Source organism: Scophthalmus maximus, chromosome 20 (genome assembly GCF_022379125.1).
Source record: "Scophthalmus maximus strain ysfricsl-2021 chromosome 20, ASM2237912v1, whole genome shotgun sequence".
Lineage (NCBI taxonomy): Eukaryota > Metazoa > Chordata > Actinopteri > Pleuronectiformes > Scophthalmidae > Scophthalmus > Scophthalmus maximus.
This window is the reverse complement of record NC_061534.1, coordinates 3,733,056-3,750,077: the sequence shown is the minus strand read 5'-3', so window position 1 is coordinate 3,750,077 and position 17,022 is coordinate 3,733,056. Positions and strand designations below refer to the sequence as shown.

General features: G+C 47.3%; 1 protein-coding gene across 9 annotated transcripts in view; it reads left to right on the top strand.

Moving 5' to 3' along the window:
- Positions 1 to 3,848: 3,848 nt before the first annotated feature.
- Positions 3,849 to 17,022, top strand: part of vav2 (vav 2 guanine nucleotide exchange factor) — a 166,345-nt gene continuing 153,171 nt past the window's right edge. For 2 of the 9 annotated variants that reach the window (XM_035608960.2, XM_035608962.2), the window contains exon 1: positions 3,849 to 5,115. In XM_035608960.2, the coding sequence (XP_035464853.1) occupies positions 4,912 to 5,115 (204 nt within the window). In that variant the 5' untranslated portion in view covers positions 3,849 to 4,911. The remainder of the gene's footprint in view (positions 5,116 to 17,022) is intronic. The other 7 variants (XM_035608959.2, XM_035608958.2, XM_035608966.2 and 4 more) reach the window with 4 other exon arrangements.

Below are 17,022 nucleotides of genomic sequence, written 5' to 3'. Positions count from 1 at the left end.
ATACAAACCTTACAGATGTTCGTGCAGAAGGTCTTGAATCAGTCAGGAAAGTGATGTCTGATTTCTTGGCATGATATCACTAAAAATGTATCTGCACTGTATTTTTTGGGTGGCACAGATGGAAAGATCCGCTCCCGCTGCTCGCTCTGTCTTCAGCAGGTTCCTCACAGCGGGGGGACGTGGAGGAGGCACAGGCCACTTGACCTGCTGATTGTAATCAAAGTGACAAAAGAATTCATTGAGACTGTAAAAGCAGCCGGGGGAGAAGAAGAGAAAGACGTCGTCGTCTCGGAGTCTGAAAGGCCTGAGAGCGCAACTTTGTTATCTTTGGCCGTTAGCTCGGGAGGGATTAAGAGACAGAGACACGGTTGTACTGGTGTGCGGGAGGAGGGAGCTTTCTTGATAAGGACGAGCAGCTCAGATAATGAGGTGTTTTCCAGTCAACCGCTAATGGGGACGACTGATCGATCATTTTAAATTTGAATCCTGTGTGCAACTGATGATCGAGTGGCGTTCCATCCCTCTTTGGAGGATGCATGTCAGAGATGTGCTCTTGTTAGCCAAAGAATCAAATTCCCAGTCTTCAATTTGATCCCCACAAACCCAGAAGTGGGTCAAATGTGTTGAAAGAATTGAAAGCAGACGTCCAGGACAAGTTGCTCTGTGTCTATTTAGCAGATTAAAGAAAAAAATACCCTTAATATCGTAATCCTTATGGGGAACACCGCAGTGGTGAAAGAAAAGGCCCTCCTGCAACGCCTTGGAACCATTGCACTCCCACTTTCAGCTGCCTGCTCCGGCCGACTGCTCTGCAGAAAACCTGGCCCGTGCCCAAAGCTGGTGCTCGGCAGCTGGCGCCTCCTCCGACCCCCACAGCTCCCGCTCGGCTGGATCTCCCGGCGATTAGCTTCTCTCTCAACGTGGACACGCAAGAACACATGAGAAGCCTCAGGGAAGATAATAGAATCAGAAAAAAAGAAAAGAAGTGGACAAGCTGGATGTTAGTGATGGAGCATCTGCTTGCAGTTTTAGTAATCAACCAGAAGGTGGCCACCACGCGTCACCCGCAGATTTGTTGACATTACTTTTCATGGTTTAGCTTTTGTTCTTTCTTTCTAAAGTACATACTGCCGTTGGAATGAGTTCTGTATCATATGATGGATGCCTTTCTTTTCAGTCATTCTTTTTTCAGAGGTCATACGTCACTTTTCAAAAGGACTTTTTCATTCACAGAAAAACGACTGAAAACAACTTTAAGGAAAGAAAACAGAAAGATTAAATGATCCACGTTTCTATGAAGTTTTCATGAGACAGCAGCTATGGATACGTCCAACATGAGTCAATTGTGCATTGATGCTGTTGAAGAAATACAATAAAATAAAAATACTAATAAAATATATATGGACGCTCCTCCAACTGACTCCCAGCTCAGCTTGACGTCCTTTGCACACGTCGTCCGTGCAACGGAAACGTGCTCTTTTTTGACATGCATTACCATCGCACACGCACACGCACACACACACACACACACACACACACACACACACACACACACACACCAGCAACCTTGGCTTGGGGGCTTGATTGATCAAATCCACAACTTCAATGACAACTAGTCATTTCTGTCACTAACTGCCATCACTCACAGCGCATGAATCCCATGTTAAAAAGACAACACACACACGGACATAAGAGACTGTGGGTTTGCTTTGATTAATGGATGTCTGCTTTTCATTTTCTTTTCAGCACCCTGCTGTAGGAGACCATTCGCTGTGGGGAGATAAAAGAAAGACTTAATAGAAACCCAATGAGTGCGGTTTCACTCGGTCAATTTGAATGAAGGTTCGTAGAATGAATTGCACACGCACGCAACTTCTGCGTGCAAGTCAACGATTTATGCTAATGTGACATATCAAGAATCTTAATTGCAAATGAGGCGATGACGCGAATGCTCTCGATGAAGTAGAAGCCACTTGTTCAGTTTGTAAAAACATGTAGTTATTTTTTTTTTTTTAATTCCAGGAGCAGATTTTTTTGCTGAGGATGTTCTTTCTGTATGGCTGCACTGCATCATGTTCACTGCACACTGTACATATATTCACTTCTGGGACCTTCCCCGAGGGCCGTGAGCTTATAACTCGGCTCAGGGACAGGAGAAAGAGCATTACCCCCCCCCGCTCCACCCTTTTCTGTTGTTGTTGCAGCCATTGAATCAAAAACAGCTTCACATACTGTATTATCTCACGTGAACAACGATTCCTGTCAGTTCCTCTTAAACTAGCTGAGAGTTAAGTCTCACGTCCTCAGATGTGACCCAGTTAAACCATATTTTGAGCCATATTTTCTTTAAACACACTCCGTGTCAGCTAAGTTATCGCTCATCCCTGAAAGGCCTCAAGGCGTTCGTACAGCACAAAGGCCGAATGCAGGCGGATGAAGAAGCGATTCAAATTCTCCAACATGGTCACATCCTTCTTAAAACACCTCGTGTGACGCATCTCTGCGCCTTCTTTGACCTCAACTGGTGCTGTCAAGACACTCGGGGCGGGAGGCCATTGTCCTCCCGGCTAGTCCCAGACCGAGCACTGAAGGTGGCGGAAGAGGAAGAAGATAACGTCAACACCGGCAGAGAGAAGACAAAGAGTGCACAATGTTCTTTTCCGCCTTAAAGAGCTGAAAGAGGCCGTTTGAAATCCTCCTTTAACACGGTGTGTTACAGCTCTCCCATGCATATTGACGATTTCAAACTTGAACATACTCCTTATTCTTTTTAGAATAAAAATCTGACTTTGCCCTGCTGCTCGAATTTTTATGCCGGGAGATAAATTAGCCAAATGCATTGACGTCCCGGTGGGAAATCACGAGGCGGGAAAGTTTTAAAAAGTAATGAGACATGACATGAGAGGATTTCTTCTTTCAAGGAACAGGTCTCGTATTGACGTTAGTGATAATCGACTGATTAATTGGACAGTTGTGATTTTTTTTTATTAAGGATGAAATTCTAAAGAAGTGAGCTCAATGATTCTCTGTCAGTCAGTCATCGCCGTCTATCTCCTCTCCCCTTTCACCAAATCTAAATCTATTCTCCTCCTATTGAAACCGTCAACAGGGTATTGCTGGACAAGATCATCTATCCTCAGCCAGCATCCCTTGGAAAATAAGGATGGGTTTAATCTACTTTGCACAAATGCACGTCGTTCAAACTTCACACCTTCAGTTTGTTAATCTAAAAACAGACTTAATAAAGGCTAACACTGTAGATTATCATAATAATCCATGCCACCGTGAGCAGATTCACTCTCAGCCGAAGTGCGCCCGCAATTCATGTGCGAGTTTTATGCAGATGTTAGAAGCTTTTTCTAAGTTTTTAACTGTTGCCACTTTGCAACGTATCTCATATAATAACACCGCAACGTGATTATGGACACAAAATATGTTTCATCTAGTTTTTTTTTGTTGGTTTGTGTGAACTGTCCCTTTAATGCCCCTGTGCTGTTCAGCAGTCCGGTGCAGTGTGACGCTGCCTCCGCCAGAGGGCGCATCCAGCAAGAAAACCCCCAAAAGAATAATGTTACTCCCAGAAACTGGAGTGTGGAGGAGCCACTTTTAACAAAGTTGGAGCCTTTACGTGAGATTATCGGGGCACGTGTGGGCCACGCGGGGCGTGGACGTTGTCCCCCCCCCCCCCCCCAGATCTGTGTGTGTGTGTGTGTGTGTGTGTGTGTGTGTGTGTCTCCCCCGGCACGGGGGTCGAGGCGGGAGGGTTGTCGGGACCGCTCCTCTACATCTCCCCTCGTCCGGGAACGGGAAGCGAGGAGAGAGAGAGAGAGAGAGAGAGAGAGAGAGAGAGAGAGAGAGAGAGAGAGAGAGAGAGAGAGGACACGAACGGAAGGGAGGCAGAAAACCACAGGAAAGCGCAGCCGTGGTGTGTGGAGGCTCCGCGCAACGCTATTTTCGGGGCGTGCGTAAAGGCGCGAAGCGGAGAAACACGTTCAGTGGATACATCGTTGTTTAGTCCCTTTCCCCCCCCCGTTCTCCTCCCCCCCTGGACATGTCTCCGTGGCCCGCGGGGCGATGTGTAGGCTGCGTCGCGGCCAGAGAGAGGAGGCGGTGATCCCGGGCTGCGCGTCGCCGCCTTGTTCCTCTCCGCTCTGGATGTTACTGGAAGTTCTCGTTTGTGACGCTCGCCTCTTCGCCGGGGAGACGCGGAACGCGGCCGCACTCCGGACGACCGAACAGACTTGAGACGCTGTGGTTTCCTCCTCCTCCTCGTCCTCACATCGCGTTGGCCGCTCGGCTCACTGACGATGTGAGACACGGTGGTAGTGTTGCGAAGTCGACCCATGACAAACCGCCGCGTCCAGCTGTTCGATCCGCCGCTGTGACCATTCATTCACGCCTGTTCCTGGAGGGGGGGGGACCGCGGGGGGGACGGGGGACGGGGGGGGGTTCGGACATGCCGGGGCGAACTTTTCGAGGATGAAGAAGCTCCGTGTTCCGATTGCAACATCACCTTCTTCTCCTCCTTCTTCTTCTCGTTCTTCTTCTTCTTCTTCTTCTGCTGCTGAGCCCGATTCGACGACCGCGTGCTTTTTGTTTGAGTCGCGTTCGAGGCGATTTCGCCAGTTCCATGTCGCGCGCACAGGAGAGCTGACGTGCGCCTCGGATATGGGGGAACACTGCGGTGACGCGCTGCTGCTGCTGCCGCTGCTGCCGCTGCTGTGAAGTTTTGTGGAAAAACTGATTTACCGAAGCCGATCGTGAATGACTGAGACGCCCGGCGGCTGGTAGGGAACCGACCCCTTCTGCGCCCGCTTCTGACGCCGCGCACCGCCGCCCCCGGCGCCGCTGCGAGGCAGCTCGCGGACCCGGTCACCCAACCTCCTCCTTTCCCTCGTCCGGAGCCCGACCATGGAGGAGTGGAGACAGTGCGGCCGGTGGCTGATCGACTGCAAGGTCCTGCCCCCCAACCACCGGGTCGTGTGGCCCTCGGCGGTCGTCTTCGACCTGGCGCAGGCCCTGCGCGACGGCGTGCTCCTGTGCCAGATGCTGCACAACCTCTCGCCGGGATCCGTGGACCTGAAGGAGATCAACTTCAGGCCGCAGATGTCACAGGTGAGTCGGCCTCGTGTGTGTGTGTGTGTGTGTGTGTGTGTGTTGACTTCCACTGTACCAGCAGATGGATGGATGGATGGATGGGTTTGGTCTTTCCCACCTGTGGGTTTTGCGCTGTCACATTGCAAGGCCCCTTGCAGAGGTTGAAGATGATCCAATGACATTTTTTTAACAGCATCTCATTCCTGGATCCCCCCCCCCCAACCTTCCTGTCACAACACGTTCTTGGCCCCGGCCCAGTGCAGATCTACTCCTACTAGATGTTAGTCCAGTGTTTCCATGGTACAGACAGTGGTGTGTGTGTGTGGTCCACAGGTGAAGGAAGGAAACCATGTCCGCCATGTTATGAGGATGATGTTACCATGACGCAGGTGATGGTTCTCTACCTAGACCGGGTCTCTGTAGCTTGGCTTCTGCAGTCCTCACCTATGGAACTATTCAATTCTCAATGTTGTTCTAATTGACATGTTGTCGGACATGAGTACGAAGCACCAGTGACATGAACTTGCAGTTGCATCATCACATTGACTTTAGATTAAAGTGTTAAGTGTCTCTTCCGTGCAGTCTAGTTCCAAGTGCAAAAAAGGAGGAAAAATAATCATCAGCTTATGATAAAATGTAAAAAAACAAACAAGCCCTCGGCTATTATTTGCACGAGTTTTCCTCTACTCATGTTGACCTGGAGTACGAGGTGGGCGTGGCACTTTGATACAGAGCTGGACAAATAAAAAAATTGGAAAATCATTGCTCGATGGTTATGAAAGGTTTATCAAATCCCCCCCACCCTCCTGTCCCCCATTATTTCTGGTTTAGTAGCTGCTTATCTGACATAATACGTTAGCGATTCGAAAATCCAAAGTCTACATTGTGGTTACGATTAAGAGGTTTGGGTTCTTCTCGGTGTGTCACATGGCACGCTGTGTTTTCTGGAAAGCTCCCCCCCCACCACCTCCTTCACCGCCACTCTCGTTCCCGAAGCCAATGTGCAGGAAATGCCGGGTGCCACAGGAAGTTTGCACGACCACAGCAGCAGTAGTAGAAGTGGGCTGTTTTTTAGATGTTGACTTTTATTCAGGGGCTGCACGGTGGCGTAGTGTTTAGCACTTTCGCCTCACAGCAAGAAGGTTCTGGGTTTGAATCCCGGTTCCAACCAACCAGGGCCTTTCTGTGTGGAGTTTGCATGTTCTCCCCGTGTATGCATGGGTTCTCTCCGGGTTCTCCGGCTTCCTCCCACAGTCCAGAGACATGCGGAATGGGGTCAGGTTCATTGGAGACTCTTAATTGACCGGAGGAGTGAATGTGAGAGTGAATGGTTGTTTGTCTCTGTATGTGGCCCTGCGATAGGCTGGCGACCTGTCCAGGGTGAACCCCGCCTCTCGCCCAAGGTCAGCTGGGATTGGCTCCTGCCCCCCTGGGGTCTTTATCCACCCTTAGATGGATAAAGTGGTAGACGATGGATGGATGGATGGACTTTTATTCACCCTGAAGTTGTTTATTGTACGGGAGGGGGAGAGAGAGGTCGGCGAATTGGCATGGTGAATGAATCACAGTTGAATCGTTTCAGTTATTCTAAATTGTCGCGACCGCAGAGGGCCCGGAAACGGCTCCACTGGCAACGCATTTGTCTGATGTTCTTTCAAGCTGACTTCAGTGTTTCTTTTCTTTTCAGTCTCTGTCCGTGTTGGTGTTGTTGTTGCTGTTTTCTGCAACTTCCTAGTAAGCGTTCCCTGCTTTCTCCTTCATCTTTCTAGAAAAGAAGACGTGGAAGTAAATAATTCATCCACCCGGTCCAGGACTTTGTCTTTTGAGGCAAAAAATAATGCCAAACACTGTGGTTCTGTTTCCTCAGAAGTGAGCCTTTTTGCTGCTTCTCTATGTTTTTGCATCATTGCATATTGCGTGTTTGGGACATTTTAGACTAAATGCTGATAAAAAGGATCAGCTTTAGTCGCAGCGCTCGTCTCCGGCCCTCCTCTCCACTGGTCTCCTGGTCTCATCACCTCCAGAAGCTCCAGCGCCGACCTCCGTGATTATAAGGCAAGAGGGCGGTCTGGACGGGCGGGGGGGGGGCATGCTATGATCCACCCACTATCCCCCCCCCCAGCTCTCCGCAGTGTGCGAGAGCGAGTCTCGCGGCGGTAGCCAGGGGTCGTCCTCGGTGACAAATTGGGTTAAACAAAATCCTGGCAGCAGAACAGCGCTGCGTGATTTACGATGAGGAAAAAGGTCAGACACTCGGAAACGCACTCGGGGGGGGGGGGAGTTGGCGGTGAAGAGTTGGCGAAGCGGAGAGCGATTACTTTATTTTCTCTGGGACGAGAGAACAAAAAAGTTCCCCCCTAGTCCTCATCAACGGGCACCGCGGTTTGATTGATAGTTTCCGAGGCCGAGTTTGGCCTCCCGGTGTTCCTCGCTCTCATGCGCGCCCAGTAGCCCTCGGATTGGTTTGCCACCGGGCAGTGGGTGTTTTAACGCCGTCGCACAATCGCGTGCGACCTGCATCAGATCTGGGGCTTTTGGGGGAAAGCTACCCCTCCTAGCCCATAACGATGACACCTGAAGTGATTTGGCGTCGACCGCGACCCGGTGCTCCAGCGTGTCGACGTTGCGCTTGAGCGCGGCCCGTGGAAACGTAAAAAAAAAAAAAAAGGGGAAGTGTGTCTCTCTGGTTCGAGGCGGCAATGTGGGTCCGCTCATGCGTCCTTCCACTTCACTGCGAGACCGTCAGGGCGGTTCGCTGTGGCCGTCGAGTGTGTAAATTATAAAAGCGCCCAACCGTGGAGGCGCTGCAGCAAATCAGTTGTAGCTGAAGTAGAATGATGAAATGCTGTAGTGTGATATGCAAAAAACGGTTTCGCTGAAGTAATATGGGAAACAAAACCTGGCAACTTGTATATTTGGTTGAGTTTCAGACGTTGCCTTCCTGTCCGCATCCAGCAGATGTCTTTAAAATTGTAAAACTAAATGTAGAAACAAAGACACTTTAGAGATGTGAAGGGAAAACGCCGGTCTTGTTTGTCAGTGTTGGACGGAGAAATCAAAGTCGTACGAAAAGCGATGGCATTCGCCTCGACCGGTGCTGAGCGACACTCACCTAAAAAGACCAGCACTTGACCTCGGGCCTCATCAGAGTATTTAGCAAAAAAAACCAAACCTTTTCAAAGCATGGGCACAAATAAGCGGGAGTTCAGACCTTTTTCTACACATCCAGGAAGCCTTCGCCTCGGGCCGCATCCCAGAGACAAAGGCAGAGAAGCTCTGCTTTCTCTTTTTGCAGTGTGTTTTTTTTTTCTTCTTCTCCTCCTTCTTGTTAGTGAGGTAGTTGTGAATGCCTTTGGGATGACTCAAGCGGGGGGGATTGTGTGTGTGTGTGTGTGTGTGTGTGTGTGTGTGTGTGTGCGCGCGCTGTGGTTTTGCTTCTTTGTGTGAGAGATGTTGCAGCACCTGTGCTCTGACTGAATCACTGTTTGGCCGAGCCCAGAGCTCTCCTGGAGCTTCTCGCCGCTCGACGGCCCCCCCCCCCCCCACGCGGAGGGGATGCTGCACAGAGAAAAAAAACGAGGTTTGTCCTCCTTTGTCCAGCTCCCACACCATAAGCATCGGCTTCTGCCGGCAAGTGACCAGGGCTGCTGTTAATACTCGGGCAAGGGGTAATCAGGAATGTGTCAAAGGTGGTTCCACCCGCTGCCACTGGCGGACACGTTTCACAAACAGAAAACACGGTTAAACTTTATTCATCGTTTTTTTTTGGTTGTTGTTGTTGTTGTTGTTGTTGTTGTTGTGATACTAGAGGACGAAAGCACCACGAGCGAAGTGGATTATCTTGTACGGCACAAAGAAATGAAAACAAGCCTTGTGAAAGGGGAAATTTGAGATTAGATGCCTCATTTACCACCTGCTGTGGGAAATATCGTTCTGAACCAAACGGCTGATAAAAATAATTGCTGGTGCAGCGTGGAGTGTTTCGCCAGTAAAAAAAAAAAAGGTAAACATTCTAGCCTGTCAACGAGGGTGATGGGTGTGTGTTTTTCCCCCGGTTCCTTTGTGTGTGTTATTTGGGTGATGGGAGGTATCTGGTCAAGAACAACAGGCATCTGAGTGGATTATTAAACATGAAGGCAGCGGGAGTGTAGACGATGCATTCAAATTGGTCTTTTGCTCGACAGAGCAAAAAAGCAACAGGTGTTGACAGCGAATACAAACAAGTACTGAGCAGCATGACCAGGAAGTTGAGGAGAACAAGTACATACAGATTACTACCTGTACACACTGTGTGGAAAATATGAAACGCACATGTCAACTGTCCACAGTATATATACTGGCTGCTCCCCGTAAAAGAGAGTGACATTAGGAGTTATTCAAGCACGACGTTCGCCACCTGACCAATTTAGATCCTGTGTTCACCTAACTTTTAGCTCTGGTTTGGTCTCCACCAGCTTTTTCGGGAATTTGCCTATCTGGTTTTAAACTGTCTAGCTCTTCAGCTTTTTTCCCGTCGCTAATATAGACGCTAACCCTTTCTTGGCTGTGGCTTGATGCGTTGCATTTATTTTGCTGGCGCTTTTGTCCAAAGCGACTCATGATCATTGATATATGACTCGCATCAGAGGTAGGCAGGTAGCAGTACGGGCCGTGCCCAAAGGCCCACGCTGGATGTTGGCCACGCCCCGACCAGACCCGCTGAGCTTGGCCAGGTTACGATGGGTTTCCGGCAGCTTGTTCTCCTATACTCCTGCTGGAATCGGGTTTGATGAGGCAGGAGAGAGTCAAACGTACAGTAAATGTGCCACAAATCAAACGCTTAACCAATGAGCCGAAAGAGGCCGAAAGCTCCACAGAGCTGTTGGAGTTGGGTGGTGTTCTGTAGTCATTTTGAAACTTTATGCAAACAACCTTCAAACACGTCCTTCTACTCTCTCTTTCGGTCGGTAAAAGAACAGAAATAATGAATAGACCCCAAAAAAAGTCTGTACCCCTGCTTAGCCATTAGCTTTAACTCTTCGTTTTTCAGTATTCACCAACGGCCTCCTCTTTCGCACATCTTTTCTGTTTCTTTCTCTTGCCTCCTGAATGCCGGTTATACTCAAATAACACTAAAGGCCGCGTCTCAAAGAGCTCCGCAGGGTTCGGAAACGAGATCAGAGAGAGTGTATGGACCGGAAAACGACACGGTTAAATGCCAGCCCCCCTACTATTCTCCAAAGTCCGTTTATGGGGAGGGCGGAGGTGGGGACTGCCGTAGACGCCACCACCCCTGCCTGCTTTGCCTTGCCTCCCTCAGGGGTAATTTAATCTCCACGTTTGGTCTACTGTTGACCCCCGCGACCCCCGTGCCTGTGGGATGCAGGTAATACTGCTAATGGAGCTCGTTAGAGACACGTCCTGGGCTGCACAGCTGGGACGGTGCCACCGGTGGCTAATGGGATGGACAAGGAGTGAATGGGTCTATAGGCTGATTGGAGGGGGGGGGGTCTAGCCATTTGTGTGAGGTAATCCTACTCCTGAGGTCACCTTTTAACTGAAACTTCTTTTGATATATTCATGGCTTGTGTGCTGGCATTTCAAGTTGGGTTAGAGATTAAGCTTTGAGATATGATTTCAGGGGTAGTTGGCTGCGTTTGTGAATCGGGGAAGGGTTCCAATAGATGGATTATATTTGGTTCCAAATTGGTAAAATATCCAGATTCGTTAAGCCTTGCTTTGCCACCCATGAATGCCTTGTTGAATCTTTCACTCACGCTCATTGTTTACCTAGCCTTAACTAGCCGGACTGCTTTCCCTATTATCAGTGCCAAGGTTGTAGACGAAGTCAAACCCGTTCATGGATGGAACCACATGTACATTTCACCTGTAAATACGAGGTTTGGATGACAAATCGGTCACTGCACAAGTGCAACGGCATTTTGTGTGGAGCAAGCCTGAAGAATCATGAATTAAGACTTTAAAGAAATATATGGAATTAAAAAATCTGACCCTGTTATTCTGACCCTTACTTGAAGTGCAAATGATCACAACAATTTGAGAAGCAATAGGAACGATGGCCAAATCTGTGAAAAAACGATTTCAGCTTCTACAATCCCAGGATGACGTAGCAATACATTGATCCGTACTATAGTTAAACACATTTTTTTGTTCTTAACCTCTAAACACTGTTTTCACACTGAGTGAAGGAGCGCAGCGCAGTATTCCCAGAGCTGGTAGGAATGCAGTGTCCTGTTCAAGGTCACTTCATTAGAGCGGATGCCCTGAGGCAGGAAGGACCTTGAACTTCCTCTAGTTGAAAGACAGTCTTGAAGTATTCACTTGGCCTAAAAATAAAGCATTTCCTCGCAAGACTGTTAACCAGTGGTGGGTTCATATGTCCCGCTTCTGTTCAACTTGTTCATTTGAGAAATGATCCAGTTACAAATTAAAATAAAGTTATGTATGCACCGGCTGTGCAAACATTTGGATATCCCTTAGTATCTCAGACGAGGTGTTGAGAGGTGTCCGTACGCTTCTGTGGTGTTTGCACTGGCACTGTGTAGTGGTTGTATGACACTGGTCATGGAACAAGGGATGTAAGAATATATTTTTTAGCCGTAGCAATTGAAAATGATAATTGAATACCGTAGTGGCACCGAAAACAGCTGAGTAAATAGGCCACTTCTGCCGCCTTATGTATTTATTTTCCCACCCATGTTCTCCACAGAGCTTTCCTTCTCTTTCTCTCACCCTCTAAATCCCACGGGAGTAACCCCACCACAACTCTCTGGTACTGAAGTGTGAACATCTGTCCCTCTTCTGCAAAGGAGTTAAATACCTTTTTAAAAATACAGTACGCCGCCAAAAAATGTGTCCTGAACCGAAACCATGGTTTTGTTAGATTTCGGTGGAGGCCGACACAGTTTGGAAAATTGACAGCAACTGGCGATGAAAGGGTTTTTAAAGACTCTCAAGTGATTAAACAATAGTGAACCGCTTTAGAAAAAGTCTTGTTCGATTTATTGTGCATCAATAAGAAGAGAAATACATAAAAGTGCTTTTTTCAAAAGGAGTTACCAAAGACTAAAGTTCAGATTCAAATTTCTTTAAGCAGGCCATTGGATATTTAATTTTTCTACAAATTTGGACTCCAGAAAAACCTTGTTTCGATGCAGTAGAATTTCATTATGTTGGACTTTACATTTCCATTTTTGCTTTTAATACATAATAAGGTGTTAGTTAGCATATTGACCCCATGTACTTGCAGATACACAAGGGTTATACAAGGGCCCTCATAAAAGAAATGAATATGAGGCTGTTAAACAAAGCTAAATGTGTTATGTGTGTGGGGGGATGAACGCGAACCACAGGCTTAACCAGGAGAGCGGTTAAGTAGTTGTCGTATAATACAACAGTTGAATGGATCGCAAAGTAGTCCAGGTCGATATTCATTAAGTGCAACCGAACGCTCACGCGCGTGCACGGCTGAAACTCCGCAGGCCTGCTGCTCGAGTGCAGCGGGGACATGGAGAAACAGGAAGTGACTTTGGAATTCAAACCAGCGCCTTTCATTTTCTGACCCACGTGACGTACAGCGAAAAATACACATCTGCATGAGCTGCGGGCAAAAGCACAAACCACAGCTACTGCGAGATGTGGTGCCGGAGCGGATTTGAGTCCCAAACGCAAACGCTTGAATCCTCCCTCCAGGCGATGTTTAAAGAGAACATGTAATTGTAGATTCCAGCATGGATTATTAATCGGCAGATACAATCAATGATTTAGCGCTCATTGAATAATAATGCTGGTTCTCTCTCGCAGCGTGACTTGTGACTCTTGGTCTGTTGATTCCCCATTCTGAGGCCGCGTGCTCTTGATTGGGCGCACAGCTGAACCGTCCCGTCCCTCCCCCCCCCAAAAGAAAAAATTATCCAGATGGGACGCGTCCAAATTGCAGAGAGCGAGCGCTCGGGTGCACATGGGCCCCCGGTTTGAATAGGTGCCTCAGCGGCCCGTGATGGGACAATTTGGGCAGAAGTGCTGCTGCGCGTCAATCAAGGGTTGAGCGTTTGATTTGGGCAGCGCTTACATCACCAGAATGCATCTATGATAGAGAAGTGTTCTGTATGTATGTATGTATGTCAATGGAGAAAAAAAGGAATATTAATCCTCGTGGGTGGATATGCGTTGAGTCTGTAAGTCTGTGCTGACAGAGACGACCTCTTGAGTAGAAGGAAGTGTCCTTGACTTTTTTTTTTTTTTTATCAATTTCATATTTAAGAGCATTGCCCCAATCAGCTCTTTTCATAAAAGCCACTTTTATCCATACGTGGCAGATAAATCGCAGAGGTTGGAAAAAAAAAAAAAAAAAGACGAGTCGCACTTCTTGTGCTGTCTTCTGACTCGACCCCAAAGTTCACCGAGGGGGAAAAGCCTCCAACATCATGACGTTTTAAAAAATAAATAAATAAATTTCAAAAAAAATCTACGATAAGGGAGAAATGAATGAAACGACGCAGAGGTAACTTGTGTGCTGTTGGCTATATTCGACGTCAAGGAATTAAATAAAGCGCTATTCATACTCCTGAATCGTGACAGACGACGCTGCATGTACCGAATGAGCTCGTCTTTGACGGTGGCACGAGCATGAGTCAGCCAAAACCAGAGCAATGCACTTTGTCATCTGTAATTTAAAAATCCCCCCCCCCCACCCCCACACACACACTTTCTAACATTCATCTGCCTCCATCTCTGTTCTCCGCTCTGCATTCCTCAGGGACTGCCCTTAGCAGCCACAGAGTTTATGCGTGGGGGGGGGGGACTTTGAGTTGACCTAATCTTTCAGCCTTGAGAGGCCGAATCTAAGTGATGTCATGTAAATGCGGCTTCAAGCGAATCGAGGGAAAGAGCATCTCAGTGACTGACACGAGTGGGGAGTGGGTTTCTTTTTTCGACCGCAGAATTGCCTTTTTAATTCTTGCATATGTGAAGACCTCCGGAGACTATATAGGCCCAGTCTGTCCTCTCATAATGATCTTATCTAAACCAACCTCGCGGGACACGTTACACTTTGAGGAGAACGGTGCTCCACCACCACAAACACGCCGCCGCGCCACCAGAGCCGGACAAAGAGATCTTGGGGCCCGTATGGACGCCGTCTGATTTCTAAAGAGGCTCCATCTGCGGGGCGGTTGTTGGGGGGTAATTAGCATGGGCATGGCGGTGGAATGGAGCCTGGATCTTTCCGCGGGGGCCGGCCATGCTCTGCTGGGCGCCATCGCTCCGCGGAGAAACAAGAAGAAGAAGAAGAAGAAGAAGAAGAGGAAAAAAGGCGAGGCCACGGTCCTGTCTCTGCAGTGGCGAGCCAGATGGCTGAATCTCTCCCCTGCAGTTCCTCTCAAAACCAGACCACAGAAGATGTTCATTTTTTTTTTTTTATTGATATTGACTGAATTTTTTTTAATCCGTTGCCAGTATTTTCTTTTTCTCCCCTTCAGAGTCCTTGACTGTCATCCGTCTTCGTCCACGACTCTCGGCGAGGACACTTACGCCGATCAGTGTAGCCGCCGTCGGAACAGCGCCGGCTGTTGCCAGCAGTGCGATTTGATTTGTTGTACTGGGAGGCTGATTGTAGCCGTTTCCTGTGGTCGGGAACAGATTAGGATCTGGATTGTACTGCAGGGGAGAGGCACAGCAGTCACATCCCACTCCCCCCGCACCCGCCCCACGGACACCTCCAACCCCAGCTGTACACACACACACACACACACACACACACACACACACACACACACACACACTGTGATAAATCAACAGCCTCTTTCTTGGAGAGAGATAAGCTCCATATTTTCATATTTTCTCTTCCTCTTTGCCAAAAGGAATCAAACAATACGCGCCCCAGCGATGCACCGCCCGGTGCCAGCTAGGTATAGAAGCAGTGTTTTTCTACGTTGCACTGATTATGGATTTTTCACGGATTCGGCACAAAGAAGAGCCGATATCCCATTACTGACGCGTATTGATCGCGCCACCTAATTGGCTGTAGAAGCGGAAAGGCACAGAGGTAGGGTTACAGTGCGAGACCCGGCGCCCCGTAAAAGGGCCGGTACGCTTATCGATCTGTTCCACGGCTCGCGCTCTCTCTCCTGTTAATCATGCAAACAAAGTGGAACACTGTCGCGGACAATGCCCCCCCCCCCCCCCCCCCCCCCCCGTCCTCCACCTTTAGCTCATTGTGATTTGTAATTTCAAACGCTTCCCCCCTTTTGTTTTTTGTTCCGTTACAGTTTATTTTCAACCATGATATGAAAGTATTGTCTTCCCTTTTATTCTAGCCTGATAGATGCAAGATAACGTGTTGCGTATGAAATCTAGAGCTGCACAGACAATACATATTTTTCTATCCAGTGCACCTTAATATAAGTGTATTAGTTACATTCTCTCCTCAAAAAAAATATAGTAAGCTACGAATGAATCATAAATTACATAATGAGGCCAAACATATATAAGTATGAATAAAGCTGTAGCCAGCATGTGTTTGCAGTTTGAATCTGATAGTCAAAAGTGGTGACTCGGCATTAATAAAGTGCAGAGTATGGACTTGGCCTTGTGAGTCCAAAGTTTAAATTTAATCAGATGAGTGATTATAGGACTAGAGAGAGAGAGAGAAAAATACTCCCCACACATCATAATGTGATGCGTAACTTGTTGATGTAAGGAAATACCCCCACCGTCACCAGTTCCACTGCCTTGCTCAAGGACACATAGGCAGGATTTATAAACCCAGGTGGTGCAGTCGAAGGTCGCCGATCCGAATACAGAGAAAACAACGCCGCCGCCCGCCGCCGCCCGCCGCCGCCCGCCACCTTGTCAGTCTCTCTTACAAGACCCTTCATTGACATTCTGGAGCTTTTCTATAACCAGCTCCCCCTCGCAGTCCTTAACATTCTCCTCCGACAGTCCTTTTCCATTATGTATCTGAAATGAGCCGCCATCATGCATGCTAATCAAAAATGTAATTGTCGCCGTTAACAAAAGAAAAAAAGGTCCACGGGCACCCACTCTCAGCCTTTTTTTCATCCGCCGGGGACGTTATCTGGGCTGTGTGTGTTTTTTTGTTTCATAGCGATTTAAGAAATCCCTAATGCGACGGACGGCAAAGCTCCGGGGGAGGAAACGTTGGGAAAAGCCCCCATGGACAAACAAACAAACAAACAGTAGACTGCTCGGAAAATGTATATATACATATATATATATATATATATATATATATATATATATGTATGTATATATATGTATATGTATGTATATGTATATGTGTGTATATATATATATATATATGTATATATGTATATGTATATATGTATATGTATATGTATATATATATGTATATATGTATATATATGTGTATATATATATGTATATGTATATATATGTATATGTATATATATATGTATATGTATATATATGTATATGCATATATATATATATACATACATATGTATATATATATATATATATACATATATATATGTATATATGTTGTTGTGTTTAGTCTGGTGTTATACATCGCTGTGTTTTCTTTCATTATACAGTTGGCGAGTTTCTGTAACTCGCTCTCAGTGCGACGTTGCACTTTTTGGTTTTTCCATTTGCGCCGTGTAATTACTGTATAATCGTGCACACGCGCTGTGTGGTTGGACCCGTTGTGGATCACGGCCGTTTTATTCAACGTCCCTGTCATTTTTTTTTGCCCTTGTAAATCTCTGCGCCTCTGTGATTTATGATATTTCAAAAAACAAAACATAACAACTATTTGAAGGGGACATTACTATCTACATATATACAAATCTCAATATGCTTGCCAATCTGAATGTAGATTTAATGATTTTTTTTTTCTCAGTGGCTCTGAAAGTGACACAAATCTCCATTGACATTTGTAAG